Genomic DNA, 24,885 nt, shown 5'->3' on the forward strand with positions numbered 1-24,885 from the left:
ACTTGTATTACTTTAAAAACATTAATTCGCCATAACTGCTTTTCTACTTGTCCGATCTTGATGCGATTCAGTGGGATAATAGATAATAATAATCAAGGCTGAAAACCGGTTCTGAAACGGTTCTTAAGCAGCCTGAACCGGATCATGAACCGAACCCTTGAAATTGTTTACTTTGCGAACCCCAACCTAAACAAACCGCTTTCTAAAATAGAAGGTTCGGCTCGGAAAAAAAAATTATTACATAAGTTTTATGGTTTTCTAATATCACGCAATTATTTGAGACTTCGGACTTAAATAAGTCGTATTTAAATCTTCAAATAAATTTAACTTATCATCAAAATTTGATTTAAAAAAAAAAAACAAAAAACAATTTAACTAGTTTAAAATGTACAGACAAATATTTTTTGTATGAAATTTAACCAATAAATAACTATATTAAATAATAATCATAATAATAATGTAACTTAAATTTATTAAAGCTTATAAAACCGAATAATGAAAAGGCGCTCAAAAACCAGACATTGTATCTTTGTATCTTTATCGGATAATCTGTCTGTCTGTCTCCCTCAATCACTCACGCTCTCTCCATCTGTCTCTCTCTCTACATCTGTCTAAGCTCATTATGGGTAAATGGCACTTGGTAATAGATGCTTATTATTTAAGTGCGCCGCCAGCTGCGACTGCCAGCTGCGTTACAGGTGCCAACAAAGACAACGACAAACTCAACAACAAGCACAACAATATCGACAATGACAACAACAACGGCAACAACGACAAGAACAAAAACAACAAGTATCAGGCATTAACTTAAAGCACTTGCCAGCATTTGTTAAGTTAATAAGGCGTTGGTTAGCCTAACGAAATATGCGCCTTTTGGCTGTGGGTGGCAACTCTGGTCTGCCACAGTTGCCTGCGCTTCTCTTTCGGTTTGCTGCAGGCTGCTCACACATGTTTCGCTGAATACACGGCCTACCAGTGTTGTTGTTGTTGTTGTTGTTGTTGTTGTTGTTGTTGTTGTTACTCTGCTTGGGGAGTTGTTTAACATTGGAGCCTGGTTGCCTTGGGGTCGCCTAATCAACTGGCGCTTATGTATTTAACTTTGGTTTCAAATTCGCCAGAAGCGACCAGATGAAATGACTCATGATTGCTGAAAATTAGCTATGGCTGCGTGAGTCGTGAAATGACAAAAAAGAAACACGAAAAAAATCAAAAAAAAACTTCTTAAGACAATGGTAGCAAAATTGACGCATGACTTGGAGGATAAATAAAATTAAAATAAATTTTAAAAAAATTTTGATAAAGTTTCTATCACTTTTATGTTGACACACGATAAAATTCTCGCTAGTTGTAAAACAAACAAAAAAAATTCAATATGAAACAAGTGAGCGGTTACAGCCGAGCGCGATCGATAGTAAGATACCCTGTGCACGGGTACTCTGTTCTGAGATTGATTATCAACCAATTTTTCCTATGGCAGCTATATGATACATGGATCCGAATTAAATTAAATTTGGTCGGAATGTACAAAACCAACTTAAATGCATATTCTAACAGTTTAATTAAGATATCTCAACAAACAAAAATATTTTTCATACTAAGACTTAATTTTCGATTGAGCGTCTCTATTGCAGCTATATGATATAGTGGATTTTAACCAAATTTGGTCAAGATGTATAATACATACATATTCTACCAGTTTGGCTCTGATATCTCATCAAACAAAAAAATTTTTCATAAAACTGCATTATTTATGTATCGTTCCTATGGCAGCTATATGATATAGTGGTCCGATCGAAAAATAGAAACAAACTTCGAACGGTATCCAGGAACCTACATACCAAGTTTGAAGTCTCCAGCTCTTTTGGTTTCTGAGATCGACCCGTTCAAACAGACGGACGGACAAACGGACAGACAGACAGACGGACATTGCTCAATCGACTCGGCTGTTGATCCTGATCAAGAATATATACACATTGGGGGGTCTGCCACGCCCCCTTCTGCCTGTTACATACATTCTGCCAAACACATTATACCCTTTTTTGCCCATTTTCAATGGGTTTCAGGGTAAAATTTTTGCAGAAAAATGTTTTGGGTTCAAAACTCATTCAACGTGTTCAAAAATGTCACAATTGTGTTGTGTTCTATATATCAACGAAACTTATCCAACGTAAATTAGCTTATAATGGAATTTTTAAATATTGCAGAGTCAAAAATGATGTAATATTAATCCAAAGATTTGGGTTGTTATTGAAATGAAATCTTAATTTCATTTGTAAATGTAAAGAACTGAAATAAATCAACATCAATTGCATCATTGTATCATTCAAATGGTTTTCTCTAATTACATAAGCCCCTTATAAAGTCGGAGTATTTTGCAGAGCAAATTTATTAAATCCTGGACAAGCCGTAGCTTTAACATTAAGCTGGCTGTTTGACTAGCAAAATACATTTTAATTAGAAGAATTGTTTATTCATTTAAAGTAGTATTTAACTTTGGCTGCTTAAGTTAAATTAATGGTAATAGTAATCCCATTTTAATAATGTTTGGATATGGCTTTAAATTGCATTGCAATTAACAATTAATTTCATCAGAATGTCAATTACAAAATATGTAAATATGCAGTAATTGATTTTACGTACAATTAAGCATGGCTTTTATTATGCTTTTTTTTATTGTACACGTATTTGTTCATTACTATGGAAATGACAATATAAATAATGATATGCATTAATGAAAAATGTATATCACGTGCCCATCGTTGTGATACAAAAAATCGCCACATATTTTGCAAACAGACTCACACAAAGTTGAGCGCATTTTCATTTCAAGCATAACTTTAAGGCCAAGTATGTGTGTGTGTGTGTGTATAGCCCCAACCCAACAAGTAAACCCAACCCCAACTCAAAGTACAACCCCAAGCCCAACCCAAAGGCAACACTTTAGGCTTACAGTGAAAAGCAAAGGCAAAGGCATAATTTTGCTTTTCATTTTTGCTGCGTTTAATGTGGAAACTTACTCATGTAAATGAAAAACGCAGGTGGTAAAACTTTTTGCTTAACCGAAAGGCGGCCAAGGCACTAACATACACATACACACATACACATACACACACACACACAAATACATGTACACACATGTGAGTGCTGTAAATGTATTGGCACTTGTATTTACATGATATTTAGAAAACACTCAGCTTCAAGTTGAAAGAGTCGTCGTCGACTTGCACATAAATTAACTTTGTTGCTTAGTGTTCCCTTCTTTTTCTTCTTCTTCTCTTTACTCTTATTCTTCTTGCTTCTCCATCTGCTTAAGAATTTCATTCTCTATGCGCATAGTAATGCGGCATTCATTTAATTAGAATCATACAATGTCAATATGCATATGATTTATCCATTTTAGGGCCCCACAAAATCCAAAAGATCTGTCGTAAAAATTATTATGTAGTTTTTATGTAATTGGAAAAGTTTGATGCCCTTACACACATTCTCAATATTCGTATGCATTCAGCTGTTATTCATAAGCCAAATGTGTTTCTCTTTTAATACGAAAGTTTATTGTTCCACGCTGCGTATGGGTAATATTTACAAATGATGGAAAATACAGCTTTCTTGCTGCAACTTTGTTAAAATTCGATTTGTGTTCGAATAGTTTGACAGTCGAATTAAATTAACAAATAAAAACAAGATAAATTTCGATTACTTAAAATGCCGACGAGCTAATACTCTAAAAGATTATTTAAAGGCTGCGCAGAAACATAAAATACAGCTCAAACTTTAATCAAATCAGATATAATACAAGTATATAGAGAATATTAAAGATTTATGAGTTTATTTAAGATACCAAAAATAATAATATTAAATTAATAAAATTTGACATCCGAAATTTATACATAAATTGAGGTTTCCCTCAATGTTAGTAGATGCATCCTGTTATTTTGATTAAATGCATATACCATCTTTTAGAGTATAAAATTAAGAGTTTTGACAAACTTAAGATTCCTTGAATACAACTATCGGAATTGTATAATGAAAAGTCTCTGAGGGTCGTTCTGTCGCACCATATTATTTATGCTAATACGATGTTGGTTCAAAAACATATACACAGACATATTATATGTACACACACAAAAACACCCGCACACACACACGCATTCCAGCATGCGACTGGTCATCAAATATGCATAAAAATTTGTGCTTTCTCTGTCTCTTTTCAACTGTCTATCTCAGCCTGTTCTCTCTCTTTCTGTCTGTCTGTCTGTCTGTTGCTCTCTCTCGCACTCTCTGTCACTCTCTCTCTTTGGTTAGTTACATGTGTTATGTGGCATGTTAAACAATGCTTAAAACTGATGCCCAAAACAGACTGCGGCCATATTAAAAATGTAAGCAGCTAAAATGAGGGCCAAGACTAGGTCACAACAAAAAAAAAAAAAAAAAAAACAAGAAAAAGGATGCTAGGTTGTGGTGCTTGTCAAGAGTGCATGACTTACAGATACCCTGCTGCTGTCAAAACACTGCATTCATTCAACAGATTCGATGGAAATGTTTTAAGGAATAATATTAAAGGATTGCTATCAGAATTACATTTATCAATAAAATTAATTTTTTCTGTTTGTTATCGGGCTTTGTTATCGGTATTACCTATCAATATATATCATAAATACCCTATTCGTAGACTTTTTAATATTATTGGGTATAGAAAACAATAATATGGTCGGCTGTTAGAGTTTATTGTTGTTGTCGTTCGTGTTGTTGCTGTTGCTGCGTGCGCCTGCATGCTGATTTCCGTTTCCTGTTTACGAGCACACACACTCACTCACTCACACACACTCACGCAGCCACAGACACGTCAAAAAATGCTTAAAGCTATGTAGCGTGAAAATATGCAGGACCATTTCTCGCATATGAAAACGCAATTTTTATGGCATACATATTTAATAAACTCATCGATTGCCGGCCACCATTCATTGCAATGCCAAAGGTAACACACACACACACACACAAACGCTGAAAAATACGCATGTATGCATGTGCTCATCGATAAACATAAATTCGAATAAATATGCTTCAAGTGGGTCAGCTACGGATAGCTGAACGCCTAAGGATACACCTGAATACTGTCGCAGCCTCTTATACAGGGTGTTTTAGTCAAAGAAAAAGAAACGATTATACAAGTTTCAATATAAATTTGTTTGTTAATTGATAATAACTCTTTTTGCTGATATTAAAAAAAGTTGTAAAACTTTTCCAATTTAAATATACTCGTAGAAAATTGTTTTCTGGGTGAATTGACTTAAAATTAAATTCAGTTTAATTTCGTAATTAAGAATTCAAATTTTAGACAAATTTTCTCTTACGAAGTGTCTTAACTCAAAGAGATTCGTATAGAATAATCGTTGAATCATCTTTCCAAGCAGTTAAAAGTTTATTTTTTTGCCAGGACTTTTTACATTTATTATACCCTATTTCCTAAATATTTTGTAGCATTGACAAACAAGTATTCTATTCTTAAACAAATAAACATATAAGCTATTGTCGAGCCTTAAATAGAACACCTTGTATTTGCATTTTTTTTAAGTAATTTCCTGTTGGCATCCGATAATTTTAATATCAAAAATATTATGTCTGCACGTTATCATCTAGTTAATATCAGTTCAACCAATCAATTTAATAAGCTTTAAAATTAGAAAAGCACAACATTTTGAGAACATTTACGATGAATATGTTGCTGACAAGGGAACCTTATAGTTCAGGTTCCTAAAAACAATTAATTATAATGTAGATTCAGAATTAGCTAAAAGTCAAATAAGTATGCAACATAAACAATTTTATTAGTGTCTATCACTAAGAAACTAATTGCATTAATAACATTAAAACTCAATAACTTTTTAATTGTTTTAAAGTCTATTAGTTCAATTTTGAGTAGCACCCTGTATATGTCAGCTATTTAAGGCAGTTACAGTTACCAACACCTTTTGAGATACTTTGTTATTGCTGTTGTAACTGTCGTTGTGTATTTCGACTGTCAATTACAATTATGGTAAATCAAGCGAAAGCTTCGAGCCGAAACGGAAACATAACATAAAAGAGAAAAAAAAATGAAAATGGAAATGGAAAATGTTGTTTAAGTGGATACTTTTGTTGTTGTTGCTGTTGTTGATTCAACAATTTTTGGGTGTCGAGGTCACATTAATTTTGCAACATTTCAACGCCAAAAATGTGACAATGACAGGTAATAGCAACATTAACCAAAAAGGGTAGAAAACTAACAGACTGAACTTGGCTTTAAGTACTGCACTCAGTCTTTTATTTTGGTTAGTATAATTTATATACATGTAATTGACAGTCGATTGGACGAACAAATGACTTTGCCAACAACAGATTCCATATCTCGGCTTTCCCTTATCATCTGGGTTGTCATTGTGACTCGAATTGAGGTTGAGTTTGAGGTTCTGGTTGCGGTTTTGGTTGTCATTTCCGTTCACATTCTTACTGTAATTCCTGGTTCCTTGAAGGATATTTAAAAGTGCTCAAGTCAGCGCTTTAAAGGCCACCGCAAAGTAAAAGCTTTTTTTGGGATATGCTTCAAAGCATTTTGGGTGCAAAGCTATTTTCTGTGCTTAACTCAAATCACACACATTGCTAGATGGAGCTTATGCAAAGCTTTGAAAAAAAACCTTTCATCATTGTAAGTAAGAATAAGAACCGACAGTAAAAGCTTTGCTTTGTTGCCGTGTGTATTACTGAGTTTGACTTTTGTGAGTGTTAAGAAAGCTTTTCTAAGACACTTCAAAAGCTTAGCTATAACTTTGAGCTTAAGAATTCGGTAAACATGTATACTTAAGATCTATAGAAATTATAGCTTAGCTTTTTTTTGGTGTTAAACTGTATTTTTATTCAAAATTGTACTTTTAATATTATTAATATTATTTATTCATTTAAAAACACTTATCGAAAATATTTACAAATATACTGGGAAGCTTTATAAAGTGAACAGATCTCAATTAATTAAAGGTTTTCTTTTAAGAAACTAAAAAAACAAAAACAAACAAAAACTTGTATCTTAAAGATTAGGTAAATGTATATAAAAAGTTTTTTTTTTTTTTTTTGATAAATGATTGTTTTATAGTTTTGTATTAATATAACAGCTTCACATTGTACATAGAAAGATTAACATCACAGACTTCACATATAAATAGTAAAGATGCATTAAAAATATGACTTTTGTTTTTGGACTCTACATTTTTCGATTAATATTATTGGATAATTTAAAAGGAGCATTCGAAAATGTTTATAACTTTACTGTGAAGCTTTATAAGGTACACAAATCTCAATTAAAAATTTCGGCGACTATCTTTATATCGTTAAAGGAAAATCCGTTGTAATTTGCTTAAATGCTGAAACGGGAATTCACACGTTAAGCTTTCACAATAACGCCGTTATAGAAAGCTCTATTCGTTAAGCTATGAAAAGCTTATTACTACAAACAGCTGATGGCACAGGCTTATATGTCTTTCTTTTTCGCACACACACTTGGCATTACAATCGCGCCGAAAATGGCGTCTTTGTATGTGTGTGTGTGTGTGTGAGTGTCGAAATGTAAACAATAACAACAAAGACGCCAACAAAAAGCGTCCCAAGTTGCTTGGCCAACGAGGAGCGTCGCCGCCTGTCCGCCCGGCTTTCGCGACCCACATACAAACACACACACACACACACACTAACACACACACACATACACACACGCATAGACACACACACGCAGACGCAGATTTTCAGTTAAACGTGTTTCATTCAGTTTCACTTTCAGTCGTCGCTTGACTTCCGCACGGAAGCGTTCGTTGCGTTCTCCTCTCTATTTTCTGTCTTTTCATCACTTTAATTTGTTTTGTTGTTGTTATTTTTGGGTGCGCAGCAGCGAAAGACAACAAAGTTAATAATAAAGAAAACAAACCACACAATATATCAATATATCAATATATATATCTACATATATAAACATAAGCATATATGCTGCTTTCACTTGAAAGTTTGTTGAGAAATTTGCATAAAATGTTTCCATCATAATAATAAAAAAAAAAAAAAATAAAACTTGAAGCGTTACCAAAAAGGTCTCACGGGAAATAAAGCACAAGAAACGGAAATAGAAATAAAAAAAACAAAATATACATATAAAGGTGGCAAAACGTTAAAACAAAAAAGAAAACAAAACAAAAAAAATAAAAACGACAAAGCGTAAAAAAGTAAATGTTCATTTTCCTGCCAAGCTGCTGCCAAGTGACAGTTGTTGTTGTTGTTGTTGTTGTTTGCAATGAGAACAGCTGTTGTTGCTTTTACTGTTATTATTATTATTATTGTTAGCCAAGTGTAAGTGTGCGTATGCGTGTGTGTGTGTGTTAAAAGTTACGCCATTTATGCCGCCATACCCAACAACTGACTATTACATAAAATAAAACATAAAACTGCCAACTACCCCTCTCAACACCAACAAATATTCTTTACTTAGAAGGCAACAAAAAAAAAACTGGAAAAAGAAAAGAAAAACGCAACTGTTTTGTTTGTCTGCCCCACAAAAGCCAGCTAACTACTTGTATGAAACCCAAGCCAAACCCGCATGCAACCCCAATCCTATTCCCTGTCCCAGACCATAGACCATGCCGTAACCCATTCCCCCATTTACCCCCCTTTGTCCATTGTCATTCAACATGGAGCGCCCGAAGCTGCTCAAGACATTGTTTTCATCCTGTAAAGGACTTGCCTCTGTTTTTATTTGCACACAGCTTTAGGCAGCCTCCATATTATACATATGTACATGTATATGTGTGTCTCTCTCTCTCTCTCGCTCTATGGGTGTGTGGGTTATGTCTCTGTCTGAGATATAACCCATATATATATACATATATATGTGTGCTCTACGTGGCAGGACATTGATATACTCGTACAATGTGTATCACTTATAGCAGCTGCAGCTGCATTGGCATCATCCATCCATCGATTGCAACTGCACACGTACAGAGTTCATAGTATAATTTATTCCTCCTTTTTCAATTTTAAAGGACACTTTCAATATTATGCCGAGCAAGCGACAGAAAAACAAACATGACAGCTCGACAAAATATCGCTTTACATAGTTCACAAGAGTCCTAAACAAGCCAAAGAATTGCTATATTCTATAAAATATGCAAACAAGTAAATTTAAAACTATCGATAGTACGTTATCGTATCGTTAAAGGTATAATACAAATTTTTGGTTAGTTTATCATTTAATAGTTACATATATTTTGCTACATTTACTGCAAACTTATTTAATCAATATAATTTATAGAAGCCACAGAAATCATTGCTAGTAATTATGGCGTATCTTAAGGTTTTAACCTTAAAATTGGTTTATAAAATAAATATATAAATCATTTCTAGATACATGAATAATATACATCTTTTGAAGGCTTTTAAATTCTATACTATAATAACAGCTTTACCAAAGATGTTATCTTATTGTTTTTTATCTGTTAGAAAAGTCTATCAAATTTAAAATTTAAAAAAGAGTTAAATTTCATTTAAAAAAAATCTTGAAAATCAGTGTTATTCTTTAATGCTTAAATTAAAAATAAAATATAAGTATTATTTTACAGTTTTTTATAGAAATTCAATTAGCAAATTAAGTATAATTTATATTATATAGTTTAAAAAAAAAAGTATACAAGTTCTTGCGGATTTTAATGTGTATATTTCAGAAAGATATATATCTTAGAATGTTTCTTTCATATATTCAGATATTTTAATAGTTGGAAACTATTTTATAAATTTACTAAGCATTAAAAAAATATTTAATATTTCAAGCATAAGATTCTCATCTCTAAATAAAAATTCTCTTTATCCATTTTCTTTGGCTGATGCTGCTGACTACTCGTAAAATTCTCTTCATAACAATTAGATTAACTACATACTATACTCAGTGAACTAAAAGCCAATTAAAATAGAAATGCATTGAAATAATTAATTGGGAAATACACAAAATAACAATTAAGGCCAAATTGAAAGCAGATCATAAGACCATCAAAATGATTGTACTGAGTAATTGAAAATCAGCATGCGAAATGCATAACTAGAAATTTGAATCAAAATCAAATTAATAATACCAAGATTAGGATGTGAGAAATGATGGCTATTTGAGGGAGAATCCCCAATAATCATGCTACACAAAACCTGATAAATTGTCAGTGGAGATGAATGCGAAAACATGGCCATAGGCCTCAAATTGATGCCAGTCAGTACTGAGCTACACATGTATGTACATCGTACAAGCTATCAATCAAATGGCTTTCAAAACTCAAGTGGCCCCCCAAAAAAAAACACTTTAGCAGCCCGTATGAGTACTTGTATTCCATGGACCACTTTAAATATCAGCATTTGCTCAGGAGCCATGTGAAAAGTAAACTTTTCTTTCATTCATTTTGATTTCTTCTCCTTTTTTTTTGTTTATCCAAACGTAGGCACACAAGCAGCAGAAGCAGCAACCACAACAATTGAAGCGGTCAGCACAGCCTTTTGAGCACATCAATCATACGCAATGTTGTGCGAGGCAAACATTTGCATAGGCCATGTGAGGGCAGCTACCGTTACCGTTACCGTTACCGTAGACACAGACCCGCACCTATAACGATAACGATAATATGAACAGCCTCCCCTTTACTGACATTCACCTACATTTTCCTGCCATTTTCCAGCAATTTTCTTCCATTGCTCGCACAACAATATGCAAATTGTAATGCGTTGAGTTTTGTGCTGCACACGTTGAACGTTGGTGGGCAAAACTGAGTTTATGGTCTGGTACTTCTAGTTCACTGATAAAAATAAATGTTCTAATATCAAGATTTTGGTCTTAAAACTAAGAATTTTGCTCTTAAAAATGCGTTGAGAACATAAAATTCTTAGATTAAGAAAACACATATTGGTTTTGAGCACATTTTAAATAAAATCAAGTTCTTATTTTAAGAATAAATATTCTTTAAATTAAAATCAAAGCACTAAAAATGATTTTTTAAACTTATAATTTTGTTTCGCTTTAATTTTGACTTTTATACAATTTTTATTCTGTCTTGGTAATTTTAAAAAAGTTATTTTTAATTTGTTAAAAGTGGGATTTGAACCGGCGCCCACTGCTTCACATTGGAAGCGGTTCCTCTAACCAGAGCGCCACGTGGCCTCTTTTTGTTTTAATTTAAATTGTACATATTTATACTTTCCTAATAATTTAAGATTTTAATTCTTGTATTAAGAACTTTGATTTTATAGACTAAAATTCTTATTATTTGTAATATGGTCTTAAAATGTTCTTGATTCTAGAAGTTGGTCTTTTTCTCAGTGTCTAAGCCAGGCCAACATAACTTTTTGCAGCTGCCAGCTGTTGTCAGTGTCCGTGTTGTTGTCTGTGTGCTTATGCTAATACCTTGCAGCATTCCCCTCAAACACATATATGAACACTGCTTGCTGCCTAATTCAATTTTTGGCATTTGGCTAAGTCGTTTATCTGTGGCAAACACAGTGCCAAAACTTGCCAGTAAATTGAATCAGTAACCAGCCAAAACGCCCACAGTCATCATCATCATCAGCATCATCATCATCATCATTCACATGATCCGCATCATTCACATCATTAACGTCATTCACATCATCGCTAACAACATCATTAACACTGTCATTGTCATATGTGCTTATGGCGGCGGTCACAAAATGCGGGCGCTCAGGTTGAGCTTAATTTGTGCAGAGGGAAATGTGGGAAATGTGGGAAAAGCACGGTGAGTGAAAATGTTGAGCGTTCCGTTGCGATTATGCAAATTTCATTTGAAAATTTATTGCGAAAACATTGCATAAACAGTTCCATTAAAAGTCAAAAATCTTTGTGGCTCATCAGCATGTCTAATTCAGTTAATGCCACAGCCCCTACCCCTCCGCCCCTCTTTCACTCATTTGCGCTGGCGAACGTGGCGTATGCGCAATGAACCAAAGAACTCTTAGTTCCCTTCTAATTCCTAATGCGTGTGTAATGCTGCCGTTTTGTGATTAATGAGCCATTTGACTTGGCAAAGTAAAAGTGAAAGTGAAAATGAAAATGAGAGTAAAAGTAAAAGCAGCAGCTTGGCATTCTTAACTTTTGCATAAACTAATCAACCATCATCATCATTATCAGCAAGAACAAGATAACTTAACATGGTCGAAATACAAAAGCCACATTCGGCTCTTAAGAGGCCATCGCTAAAACGCGAAACGGTTGTGGTTAACAATAGTGCACCCACCATTAAGAAGGTGACTCTCGTGCCCAAGGATGAGGTGAGTCTGTGTCCTGTGTGCTGAGTCCTCAGCTCCTTTCCCTTCTCATTCTACTTTTTTGTTCAGCCTAATTTCATAATTGCTTCAGAACCCTTTTCTTTCTTAGATCTGTGCCAAATTATGTATTAAGTATTTATATATTTAATGGATCAGTATCAACAGCCAAAACAATTCGTCCGTCTGTCTTTCTGCCCATTTTAACGAGTTAATTTCGCATTCCGAAAGTATATTGCTCTAAATTAATACTTATTTGAAAATACTAAATACTGTTTTTAATTTACTATTTCTTGGCCAACCAATTAATATTATCAAACGAAATTTTTATAAAAACTGTCACAGGGTATCATATTATCGCATACACTTGACTGTTGCTTCGCTGTTTTTTATCGTGTTAATTTTTTTTTTTGTGGCTTGTCAAACAATTTGCATACATTTTTTTCATTCACGTCATTTGGCCAAAATACTCTTACCTAATTTAACGTACATTTTCATACTTTTACATTATAAAGTCATAAATTATCATTAGTGTTGTTTTCTTCATTTATTCTTTTTATTTGTTGTCCTTGGATTTGCTTTTTTGAAGCTATTGAGACATAGTATTTGAATTAAAGCATTTCTTTATGATATTATTCAAAGTGTGACAAAAGTTGTCATGAAAACAATTTTGGTGTAAAAAATAATGCGAATATTTTTAAAGAAAAAATCTTCATAGGTTAAAAAGTGTTGTTGAGCAACACTTTTTGAAACAATGTTCAAGTAACATTCGAAAGGTCAAAACAATTTAAATCAGTGCCGAATTACATGTTTGTTAGAATAAGTAGTTCTGTAAGACCTAAGAAATATTTTGAAATATTTATAGCATAGTTTTCGGGGCATTTTCAAACAATATTACATTTTCTTTAATTTTTCTTTGAATATTTGAATAATATAATTATGGGGTGTTAACTATGAAGTGAAAATCAATACAAAGACATGTTTATTTATTTATTTTTATGTCAAAAGATCAGTAAGAAAGTTAATAATCTTGAAATTATTAGCTGTTTCTTCGATTTAATTTAATAAAACTAGCAAAGAAAATACCAGCGTTATTTACTTATTTATTGTCCTACTCTTAGAACTGAGAACATCTTGTTCAAAACATTGAAATAAATCTTTTGATGTTCGCAAACCAAAGTAAACAAGCAATTTCAAAATTACAAAACTGATATTAATTTGCCAGATCTGAGTAGCAATTGCTTAAACTCAATATTCAATGAGTTAATTTATGGAAATTTGATAGTCGTTCGTCCTTAATCGACCGTTTTATCAGGCAGCACTTGGCCTTGAAAGGCCTTGAAAGAACGCCACAATTTTGGGACAAGTTAATTAAGTATGCAAATGTTTTGCTCTGTCTTTGTGTCGAATCTATCTGCGTCCTTTGTAGCCGTCTCCCTTTTGAGACTGGGACTATGCAAAAATAGGATTAAGTGGAGTCCTTTTCTAGGCTCATTTAATTGCTTTTATGCGCGGTAGATAAACAAGTGCCCAAAATATCATCTAGCTAACAGGAAGCATACTTTGCCCTCAGCTCGAAGGACCCCCTTTACCCGCTCTCCTGCCGCCATACCTCCCCCACTCCCGTCAATGTTGTAAGTCTCCGCTTAACTCTACCAAACGCATACCAAATAACAAGTAGGAAAAACACTTTTGTCTTGTTCTTTGTCAGTGTCTTTGCTTTGGGTTTTGTGTTGTCGCAGCTCATTTGCAAAATTCATAAATAAAGCAAACGATAAGCGAAAGCGAGTCGGGTAGGCCAGACTACAGGTATACCCTTTTATTGAGAATTAACTAAATGTTTAACAACAACGAAAATGTAGATACACTGTTAGAAAAACTGCTCTAAAGCCAAGATTTTGGTCTCAAAACTCACAGCTTTGTTCTTAAAAATGCGGCGAGAACATAAAATTCTTAAATTCGTGGTTTTAAGAACATGTTAAATATTACCAAGTTTATATTTTAAGAATAATTGTTCTTAAAAATAAAATCATAAAATTAAATAATTGAAAATGATTTTTAAATTTATACTTTTTTTTATTTTTAATTTTGTTTTTATAAACATTTTATTCTGTATTGATAATTTAATAAAAGTTATTTAAATTTCTTACAAGTGGGATTCGAACTGGCGGTTTCTCTAACCAGAGCGTCACGGCAATTTATATTCTTGTATTAAGAGCATTGATTTTTGAGATTTATATTTTTAAGCTGAATGTTCTTGATTTTAGAAGTTGGTCTTTTTTTTTCAGTGTACAGATTACACAGATTTTAAGTTTATAAATGCAAATTATAAACTGGCTAAGGGCATAACAACTTTCGATTGGCATTTCATTATGAACGTGCCATAAATAAACTCGATTTGCCATATCGATTGCCTATCGCTTGGACTCCGACTTGGTGCTCGACTGAGTCTCAATATAGGAGGTCTTTGCACGATGACGATGACGATGATGATGATGATGATGGTGCCCTGGGCCTTGGGCCATGCTATCAGGAGCAGCCTGTCCGCCTCGACACCAGAGACCGAGACCCAGATGAAGATGGAGATGGAGAGACTTTGGAGCTGGCAAAAGTTAGCTGCAAATCTTTGGGCCATAAATAAAACCCCGGCCACTGTGGCAACATTTTATTACCTTTTGCAAAGTTGTTTGGCTGGCAAAAATAAATAAATAAATAAATAAAATTTATAGAGCCAACTCGGCAAGCGGCAAATAATTGAGCAGTCCTGCCAAATGCTTTACGAGTCTCATAATTCTTTTTTATGTTGAAATTAAATTAAATTTGTCAGCCAAAGGTAATTGCGAAATGCTTCAACTTTCTGGCTTATCCTTGTTGTCGCCTGTCGTCTGTCGCCTGTCTCCTGTCTCCTGTCCTCATTCCTCATTTCTCATCATCATCATTCTACTTATTCCACTCATCCTTGTCAACGTCAGCGTCACATGAATAAAAAAAAAAAAAAAAAAAACAAACAGTTTAAAACTCATTTTGGACTTGCTAAAATTCAACTTTGCGAAAAGTTCTTGTATGCAGGAAGGAAGCGATGCCAGGAAGCAGCCAGGACAGGACAGGACAGGACTCCCAGCACAGCGCTGATTTCCTTTTAATTATCATAATTATGCGTTGAATCGCAATTTGTGCCCAACTATGACTGCAGTCAACATCTGCAGCTCCATCTCCCTCTCCACCATATCTTCCCCATTCCAATGCTAATGACAACAGACACCCGTGCCATATCGTAACCCACAAGACCGGAGATGGAACAACCTCAACATTTTGGACGGCATTCGTTCTGCTTCGGTTTGCCCAATTAGACTGGCAATCGTTTAGTTCGTGCACTGCTTTCCAAGCCATTACATAACTTTCTATTCGCTTATGGCACGAGTACGCTTCCTACTATAGTATTATAATACTCATAATTTGTATCCGCTCATGTTCGCACTATTTCCGCATTATTTTCAAAAGTTTTAATGTGCAATGAAAGCAAAAACATTTTTGCATTGGGATTTCGCTTTTATATGAAGTTTATAATACGATAAAAACATTGGATTAAAATACTGTTAGGTTACTTGCATAAAATTCGCTAGTACAATTTATAAAATTTTATTTCAAAAAACTTTGATAAACATTTTGAGACGAGTGATGTGTTAATGATACCAAGGCTGCAAACCGGTTATGAACCGAACCTCGTAGAACCGGTTCGGTCCGGGTTTTTAAGCAGCCTGAACCGGATCATGAACCGTACCATTGAAATTATTTACTTTGCGAACCCGAACCTAAGTCGAACCGCTTTCTGAAATAAAAGGTTTTGTTCGAAAAAAAAAATAATTACAGAAATTTTATGGTTTTCTAATATTACGCAATTATTTGAGACTTCGGATTTAAATAAGTCATATTTAAATCTTCAAATAAATTTAATTTATCATTCAAATTTTAATTCTAAAAAAAAAAAATGAAATTAGTTCAAAATGTAGAGATAAATGTATAACAATAAAAAATTTTTTTTTGTATAAAAGTGAACCAAGGTTCGAACCCAAACCTTGGGCTCAGAGGGTATATAAACCAATTCGCGAACCGAACCGATGTCTTGCTCTATGGATTAAGCTACGATATACGATTCGTATAGTAAAAAAAGCCGAATGCAAGAAAAAAATCTATCTAATGCGGTGTGTGTATTCCCCCTACTTTCTTAAATCAAGTACAAAATACTTGGTTCAAGCTCGATTTTTATTTAGCTCTTACAAAATACTTGGATTTTCAAAATTAAAAGATACAAGAGTAAGATATTTTTCAATAAGATAAAAGAATTCGAGCTTCTTTGACTTTTTTAATGTTAATTCGTTGCCGTTTTATCCGTATATGGTCTTAATTTAACAATAATATCCTGAAATACATGCTTAAATCAAGCATTATAAACTTGCACTTTTTTTCTATGTAGCATATTTATTTACAATTTTGTTAACAATATGTAAGCTTATTAAATTTTAGCTAAATAATTTTTTTAATTTATAATTTAATATTTTTGTCAAAAAAAAAACAATTTAATAATACAGAAAAAAAATTATTTCAAAATACATTTTAACATGTATTTTTTAAGTACATATATATTTAGGATAAGCATAGTTGTTAAATGAAGACTCTATGCGGATCAATTGGAAATTACTTGGGATGAAAACCTGTAAATAAAACCAAAATATTGATTTCAAGTCAAAAGTTCTTATAAACACCAAAATAATCCAAATATTTGATGGGAACAAAAGCGAAAGCCGTACTTGATAGTCCCGTATTTCCAAGAATTTATCTGAATTAAATCTAAATAATTCTCACATGTAATAATAATAGTAATACAGTCGTTATTGGGAATAAGTAAAACTATTAATTCAAATTCACATATTTTACTATATGTGTCAGTATTGAAATTAAGGAATTAACGATTGGTCAACAAAATGAAGCTAGTTGTGAATTAGTGTCAGAAGTTTCACATTCTGTATGTCGGTTTGAGACAGATAAGGAAAATTTACGGACGCGATAAGAGCCAGGCCAAAAACATGAATGGATCAATAAATAAAAGAATGGCAATAAATTAGCGCATGCAAAAGGAAACGACGTGACGATAAGACAAACGGCGATAGTCGGCGATTGCTGTGGCCCGAGTCCAAGTTCGAATTCGGATTCGAATTCGGGTTTGAGTTCGAGTTCGAGTTTGAGTTCGAGTTTGACCCAATGGCACTTGGCTTTGAAGTTTTAGCCTTTCATTAATAATTGCCAGGCACACGTCCACACACACACACATAAACACACACACACACACACACACACACACACACCTACACACAAACACTCCTATATGTCAAGTTGTTCGGGTAGGTCGGGTAGAAGTGGTAACTTTATAAATGATCTGGGACCAAGTCCATCATAATGACATAAGTTTTTATGTGTGTGTCTGTGTGTGTGTTACTTTGTGTTATTCTAGCTCTCTAGTGGTGGCCTTCCTCCCCCATTTCCCCAACCCACCCCTCCCGCGCCTTCGAACCCGGCGTCTCATCAATGTTGCAAATGATTTGGCTGCAACGGCCGCTTGGGGGCCATTTGCAGCTGACCCTTGTCATCTGTTTGTTCTTCGAGGCTCTTCTTAACCCATAACGGTTGCGAGCTCAACCAACCATATTCGGTATCGAAGAATTTTCATTTTTCATGTAAATATTTGGCTCGCAATCCAAATTCAATTTTATTTATTCATTTTAAAGCACTACCAAAAAAATATAAGCCAACCTTAACAACTTAATATCACCAACGATTTTTTTTACAACTAAGGAAAATATATATAACAGAAAATAAGTTTGTTAAAAATGAAATTTTCATTAAAATACAATTAATGTAGAAATCCGATAAGCTTTTGTACTTTAATCAAACTAAATTCTGAAGTACTTCCTTTTTATTCAGAAATAATTTAAAGGTCCAAATTTTAGCTTTTGGGACATTTTGACGTAAAATGCATAGAAATTAATTTCGCGTTTTAAAATATATTTTTGATAAAAATTTAACTGGATTTAACTGCAATTTTGGGCCGTCAATCACCAAAAATTAAATGCATTAAAGAGCAACGTTGCTTTTAATGAGTACTTTAAAAATTTGGCCATTTTTTCAAAATTTTTCATCCAACTTAACAGTTTATTTTTTAAAAAGAAACAAATAATATATATATCTTAAGAATTTACATATAATTTTGATTTTTTTTACCATTTTGCAGCAATTGCGTTCAGTGTAGATTGGTAAAAAAGCAAAAGAGAAGACAGGTTACACGGCTTGCCACCAAATTGACAATATTTCATTATTTTAGTATTAAATTTGACGTCAATTCTAATTATATATTATGGCAATTCGTAGGCTTGGCCCATTCTCACAAATTATGACCCAAAAATAAAACCTAACTAATTGCTTTAGCTGCCACACACAAGCATACATACATATATATGTGTATATATATATACATATAAATACAGACACACAAAAATCGTTGACTGTAGCGAACACATCATAAATTCTCTCTTACACACACACACACACACACAGACACACACAGAGACACAGACACATAAAGAGAGAAAGTTAACGCTTAGTGACAACAATTGTGAATTGTGTGTTTTGGGGCCATTGTTGTTGGCCGTCCACTTGTGACTGCTGCTGCTGTCCATGTGCCTTCATTAGCCATTAATGCGAGTTGGCCAATAAAAAGGTGTGACAATTGTCATGGCCAAAAGGAAAAACGAGCAACAACTGCAAAAAATGTGCACGTAATTTATATACGTAATGAAGGCAATTTGTGGCTGGAAGTTTGCGCAGTTTTTTTTTTCTGTTTGTTGTAGTTGTTGTTGTTGTTGTTGCTGTTGTTGTTGCTGTTGTTGTTGCTGTTGTCGTTGCTGCGGCTTTTGTTGCTCTTGGCCAGGTGCCAAGTGGAGAGCTTTGTGAGTGCGTTCACAGCTCATTAAATGCACATTTAAATGACATTGCTGCTGCTCCTCTTGCCAGCAATTCCTAATGATTGCTCCTGTCGTTGTTGCTGTTGCAGTTGCAGTTGCTGTTGCCGCTTCTGTTGTGAATCGATTGCAACCGCAATGGAATTTGCATTGGCATTGAATCGGAAAACTTATATATTTTTTCTTTTCACATTTTATTGCATCTGTTGTAGCTTGTCAATAGCATTCGAGTTTTCCCTATGAGTGTCATCCGTCTTGCAAATCAATTGCAACTCTCTCTCTCTCCCTCTCTCTGTCTCAGTCTCTTTGGCCTATTCAAGTGATGCCAATACAGTTAGCATTCGCTATAATGATCATAACATACCTTTGCAAATTAAAGAGTTATTAAAATGTTCTTATTGCAAAAAAAATATGACTGTTGGTAATTATTTTTAATTCTGATTCAACTGCTGAAATTCAACTTTAGTTTGAATAGTTCAAATTAAAAGTAATATATACATTTCAGTAATATATACCTGATAATTAGCTGATCAATTGTAATCAACAGCTATTTTTAATTGTTAAGTATCTTGATTTTAATCGAATAACCTAAGGATATTTAAAATTCAAAATTTATTGAATTTTTATGTGAATAGCTCCCAAAATCTTCTTATTATCGAAAAATACATGAATTCATTAAATAATTTCATTTAATTTTATTTATTAGATAATTTCAGAATTTTTCAGCTATTGTTGGGGATGCAAAAAAGAACTGAAAAAATTAAATTTTTATGATTCCTTATTCTTTTTCCTTCAAAATATTTCCGCAAGGAATTTGGACTTTATCTACTCTTCTATTATAAGTTGACTATAACTGTTGATCATTTTCTGTATAGATTTTTGATTTATCTGAAATTTTTAAAATAAAAAAAAGGTTGTTTACAGATTCGCTGTAACATTTTTATCGTAACATTTGTAATTGAAATTACATGTGAGTTGTCCGAATGAAATAAAATATGTATATTATTGAAAATAATTACCAATTAATAATAATAGTTATTATTTCTATCTGCTTAGATTGATCAAGTATAACAAATATCCAGTAGAGGTATTTTAATACCCCTTAGTCGTTTTATAGAGGGCATAACAAAACAACATTTGAAAATTCTGTTCGCTTTTCATTAAGAAAATTCAGTTGAAATGCGAATTTCCTCAGCTTTAAATGTTATTTTCTGTAATTATTCTTCGTTGCCCTTTTTTTTATTTTTTTGTGGCAACCGCAAACAAAGCTCTGATGAAAATAAAATAAAACTGAAGCTGAAGCTAAAGCTGAAAGCGATGTATCTATCGCAGCTGGACGGGCACGATATGAGAGTTTATGTGGCGGACAATTGAAATGTTGGAAAACTTATCTCGCACACACAGACACACATATACAGTTACAGATACAGTTCTGTGGCAGCCACTGTAAGCCTGAGGCATTGTTGAAAGCTGGCAAAAGGCAAAATCCAATTAAGTACTCAACCCACGACTTGGAAATTAAAGACCAAATGCAACATTTGTGTGAGCAAGTTTCTCAATTGTTTTTCAACTGCGATTTTCCTCAGCGAGAGTGTGTGTGTGTGTGTGTGTGTGTGTGTGTGTGTGTGTGTGTGTGTGTGTGTGTGTGTGTGTGTGTGTGTGTGTGTGTGTGGTTGGAAATGTTTGTGGCAGAACATAAAACGCCGTGAGTCATATAAACAGTGACAACAATGTATGCCGGCAGCAACCTGTTCTCTTTTCCCTCATTCTCCCCTCTTTCTCTTTCCCCCTTTCATTCACATACCCTCCTCTCACAAGGACTTGCATTTGATGCTCGCATTTTTGATCTCAACCCAATAATGCTGAGAGTACTTTTGCTCCTGTGCATTCTTGTTGCCAACTTTTTGGGATAATTGCATATATCTCAGAGTACCGCAAGCGAACTTATCAACATTGTTTAGTTCACTTTTCCGCACTGCACACAATGTCCACTTCAAAAATGTCTTAGAAAACTGCAACCGCAAAAATTCTCACAGTGTACCTAACGGAAATGCTTCTCAAAAGATGAACAGAACAAGAAATGCTGAGACTCATCTCATGATTTTATACCCTCAGAACATTGAAATGGACAAAAAAGGGTATAATGTGTTTGGCGGAATGTATGTAACAGGCGGAAGTATATATATTCTTGATCAGAATTAACAGACGAGTCGATTAAGCCATGTCCGTCTGTCCTTCTATCCGTCCGTCTGTCTGTCGGTCTATCCGTCTGTCTGTCCGTCTGTTTGAACGCGTCGATTTCAGAGACCATAAGAGCTAGAGACTTCAAACTTGGCATGTAGCATCCTGAATACCATACGCAGATCAAGTTTGCTTTTATTTTTGGATCGGACCACCATATCATAAAGGTGCCATAGGAATGATACGTCCAAAATTAAGTTTTAATATAAAAAAGATTTTTGTTTGTTGAGATATCTTAACCAAACTAGTAGAATATGCATTGAGTTGGCATTATACATTTTGACCAAATTTAGCTCAAATCGGTCCACTATATCATATAGCTGCAATACAGACGCTCAGTTGAAAATTAAGTCTTAGCATGAAAAAGTTTTTATTTTTTGAGATATCTTAACCAAACGGATAGAATATGCATTTAACTTAGTTTTGTACATTCTGACCGAAATTCGTTTTAATCGGTCTACTATATCATACAGCTGTCATAGGCACGATCGGTAGAAAATCAAGTTTTAGTATGAACAATTTTTTTGATTTCCCAACCAAATTGAAAGAATATACATTTATGTTGTACATTCTGCCATAGGAACAATTGGTCGAAAATCAACTTTATAAAAGTACCTGGACTCAGGGTATCCTACTGTCGAGCGTGCTCGACTGTAGCCGCACCTCACCGCGAGCGAAGCGAGCAGGGGGCAGAGCCCCCTTGTTTTTTATTATTTGCCACAACAATTTCTGGGCTGTCCAGAATTTTGCCAGCTGGTCGGAACTTTCTTTCTTCCCACAAAGTGAAATTCTTACTTTCTCTTGTAGAACTAAAAGTTTTTGAAACAGTTTCAAATAGTTTTCTTTTGCTATGAAACTCAAAGAAATCATATTATATAAAGAGTAAAGATTTTATATTATGTTACAAAAATTACACAAAGAATAGGCCAATAAAAATTCAGGATAAACCAATAAACAGTTGCTTTTGAAAATACAATTTAAATGACTATTTAATTTTTGTTAATTTTTAATTTAATTTTTAAAAACATTTTTCATTAATAATTTGGCTCAATTCAATTTGTTTATCAGAAACATATATATCAACACAGAAAATAATTAAATTAAATTCCGGGATTCCCCAACGGTGCACCGGGTAGTCAAAATTTCTGTGTTCTCGATTTTCTTAAGTTGAGTAAGAAATAAGTTGTTGAAGCAAGTATGGTTTTCATTACGGTCTCAGCAAATATTGTAAAATTAATGTAAATTTTTTATTTTTATTTATTTATCGATTTTAATTTAATATTACCTTTAAATAATACTTACAAAAATTTGCGCCAAAATCAAGGATTTTGAACTTGAATTCAAAAATGAAACAAAATTTGGCCTGTACATTTAAATACAGATATTATACCATAGTATGTATATCAAGAAACATTAAAAGCGCATATCAGTTAGTTAGTTATCAGTCTAGAATTTCTCCCAGTGCATCTGAAAGTGTTCAATAGAAAAACCTGTGGTTCAAAACCACAGAAACTCGTTAAATGCAATCAGAATACCTGTCTGAATGTAAAACATAAATATTAGAAATACCAATTGTGGCTAGCTGGATTGTCCTTTAGTCCTTTAGTCGTTCTTTCCTTCTGTCTAGCAAATACAAAGAGGATAAGCAATCATATTTCATTGCAACGAGTCGACATGACATATTTATCTAAAGAATAAGCTGAGACACAGTCTGGGACTTAGATAGTCAGACAATTGCCACCTTGATTGGCAACGAATGCAATAATAAAAGCATATATAAGAATATTGATTGCAATCGGGTCACGGCAATAACAGCAAATAATACTAACCTTAGTATCTGGTATTCAATTATTTCACTATAGCACTGACAGTATTAATTTCAATAAACATATAATTAAACAGGCATATACAGTTATCAAATAATATTGAGTTGAGTTGGGTTGAGTATTGGATTAAGGATTATTTTTCAAATATTTCTCCATCTATTTTCCACTGGTCTCATTTAACGATATTTCTAAAATTTGGTAAAAATGAAACTTGTTAAGAAATTCAAATTTTATGAAGCAGCAGAAATATTGAAGTTACTCAAGCAACTAAATATGTTATTGGTCTGTAGAGCAAAGAAGACTGAAGCACCAGAGAGTGTGTGTGTTTTTTCTGAGTGAGTTTGTACATGAGCTTGTATTTTTATGTACATTATTTATAGATGTGTGAGCTGAAATGCAAGTCGAGCAACCTTGTACCTGACTATGTGGAGCCTTCTAGTCATACTAAACCGGACAAGACATACGTATACTTAATATAACATTTTATCTATGACACTTGTATTTATAATAAATTTTATGCTTAGCTGCTGCTGTGCTTGATTGAATTTGCAGGGTAACTTCACGTTGAGAACTTTTTAAACGCTGTTAAACTATTTTCATTTAAATTTTACATGCATAGTAATGAATTGTTAAACATGATGTTGATGGCGCTCAAAAGCAAAAGAAAATCAGTATTAAACAAAATAGTTAAAGAAGTAAAGTTGAGCATACTTAAGAATCAGAAGAAAGGAAACAGGAAAGCATACTCGTTAACTATCGTAAGGGTTATACAGACGTAGTTAAAATTTTAGTGTTAAGGTAGTAAAAAATTTGAGTACAAAATCACATAATTTACAACCCTGTTGGGCTGCAAGCCAGCAACTCGTGCAACAGAAAAAGGCAGCTGTAAAAATATATTTTTACTATGTACTAAACAGTTGAAGAATCTACTCGACGCAGAGATACTTAAACTAACTTGAAAAATTTTTGCGAAAACAAAAACAATTTAAACAAGCCACGATAAAATGAGATCAGGGTATCGAAAAGTCGATGTAAGCCTACAGTGTCTGCTTAGTGAAAATATACCACTTGAGATAGTTTAAGAACTTTAAGTAGTTTGCGAAAATCGAATTTGTAAGTTTATTTGAGCGAAAATGTGTCTGAAAGTCTATACAAATATATATTTTTGATATTATTAGCATACAAAAGTTCATATAGTTTTTAAGGCTTAAAATTTTAAATTGTTGAACACAAAAAACCACAGTATACGGTCTATTTAAATTAATAAATTTTTAAAAAATTCATTATACTAACTTAAGGTTATTTGGCTTTTGAAGTTATTTACCAAGAATAATATTCTTGATTTTTTTTTTTTTGGTTCCAACTATTTTGTGTATTCTAGCCTGTTGTCCACACTTTATGAGTACAGGGTACAACTTTTCTACCGTGAACTTTTCTAGAAACCAGAATTTCATCTGATACTTATCATAGAAAAGCATCCCCGT

General features: G+C 33.4%; 1 protein-coding gene across 2 annotated transcripts in view; it reads left to right on the top strand.

Moving 5' to 3' along the window:
• LOC117794335 (inactive dipeptidyl peptidase 10) overlaps nt 1-24,885 on the top strand; it is a 115,141-nt gene that overhangs the window by 80,019 nt on the left and 10,237 nt on the right. Inside the window, exon 1 of one of the 2 annotated variants that reach the window (XM_034634962.1) lies at nt 12,208-12,327. The exons of the other annotated variant lie outside the window; for it this stretch is intronic. Within the exon in view, the coding sequence (XP_034490853.1) occupies nt 12,208-12,327 (120 nt within the window). Of the gene's footprint in view, nt 1-12,207; nt 12,328-24,885 lie in introns of those variants that run through there. 2 annotated transcript variants of the gene reach the window in all.

Source organism: Drosophila innubila, chromosome X (genome assembly GCF_004354385.1).
Source record: "Drosophila innubila isolate TH190305 chromosome X, UK_Dinn_1.0, whole genome shotgun sequence".
Classification (NCBI taxonomy): Eukaryota; Metazoa; Arthropoda; class Insecta; order Diptera; family Drosophilidae; genus Drosophila; species Drosophila innubila.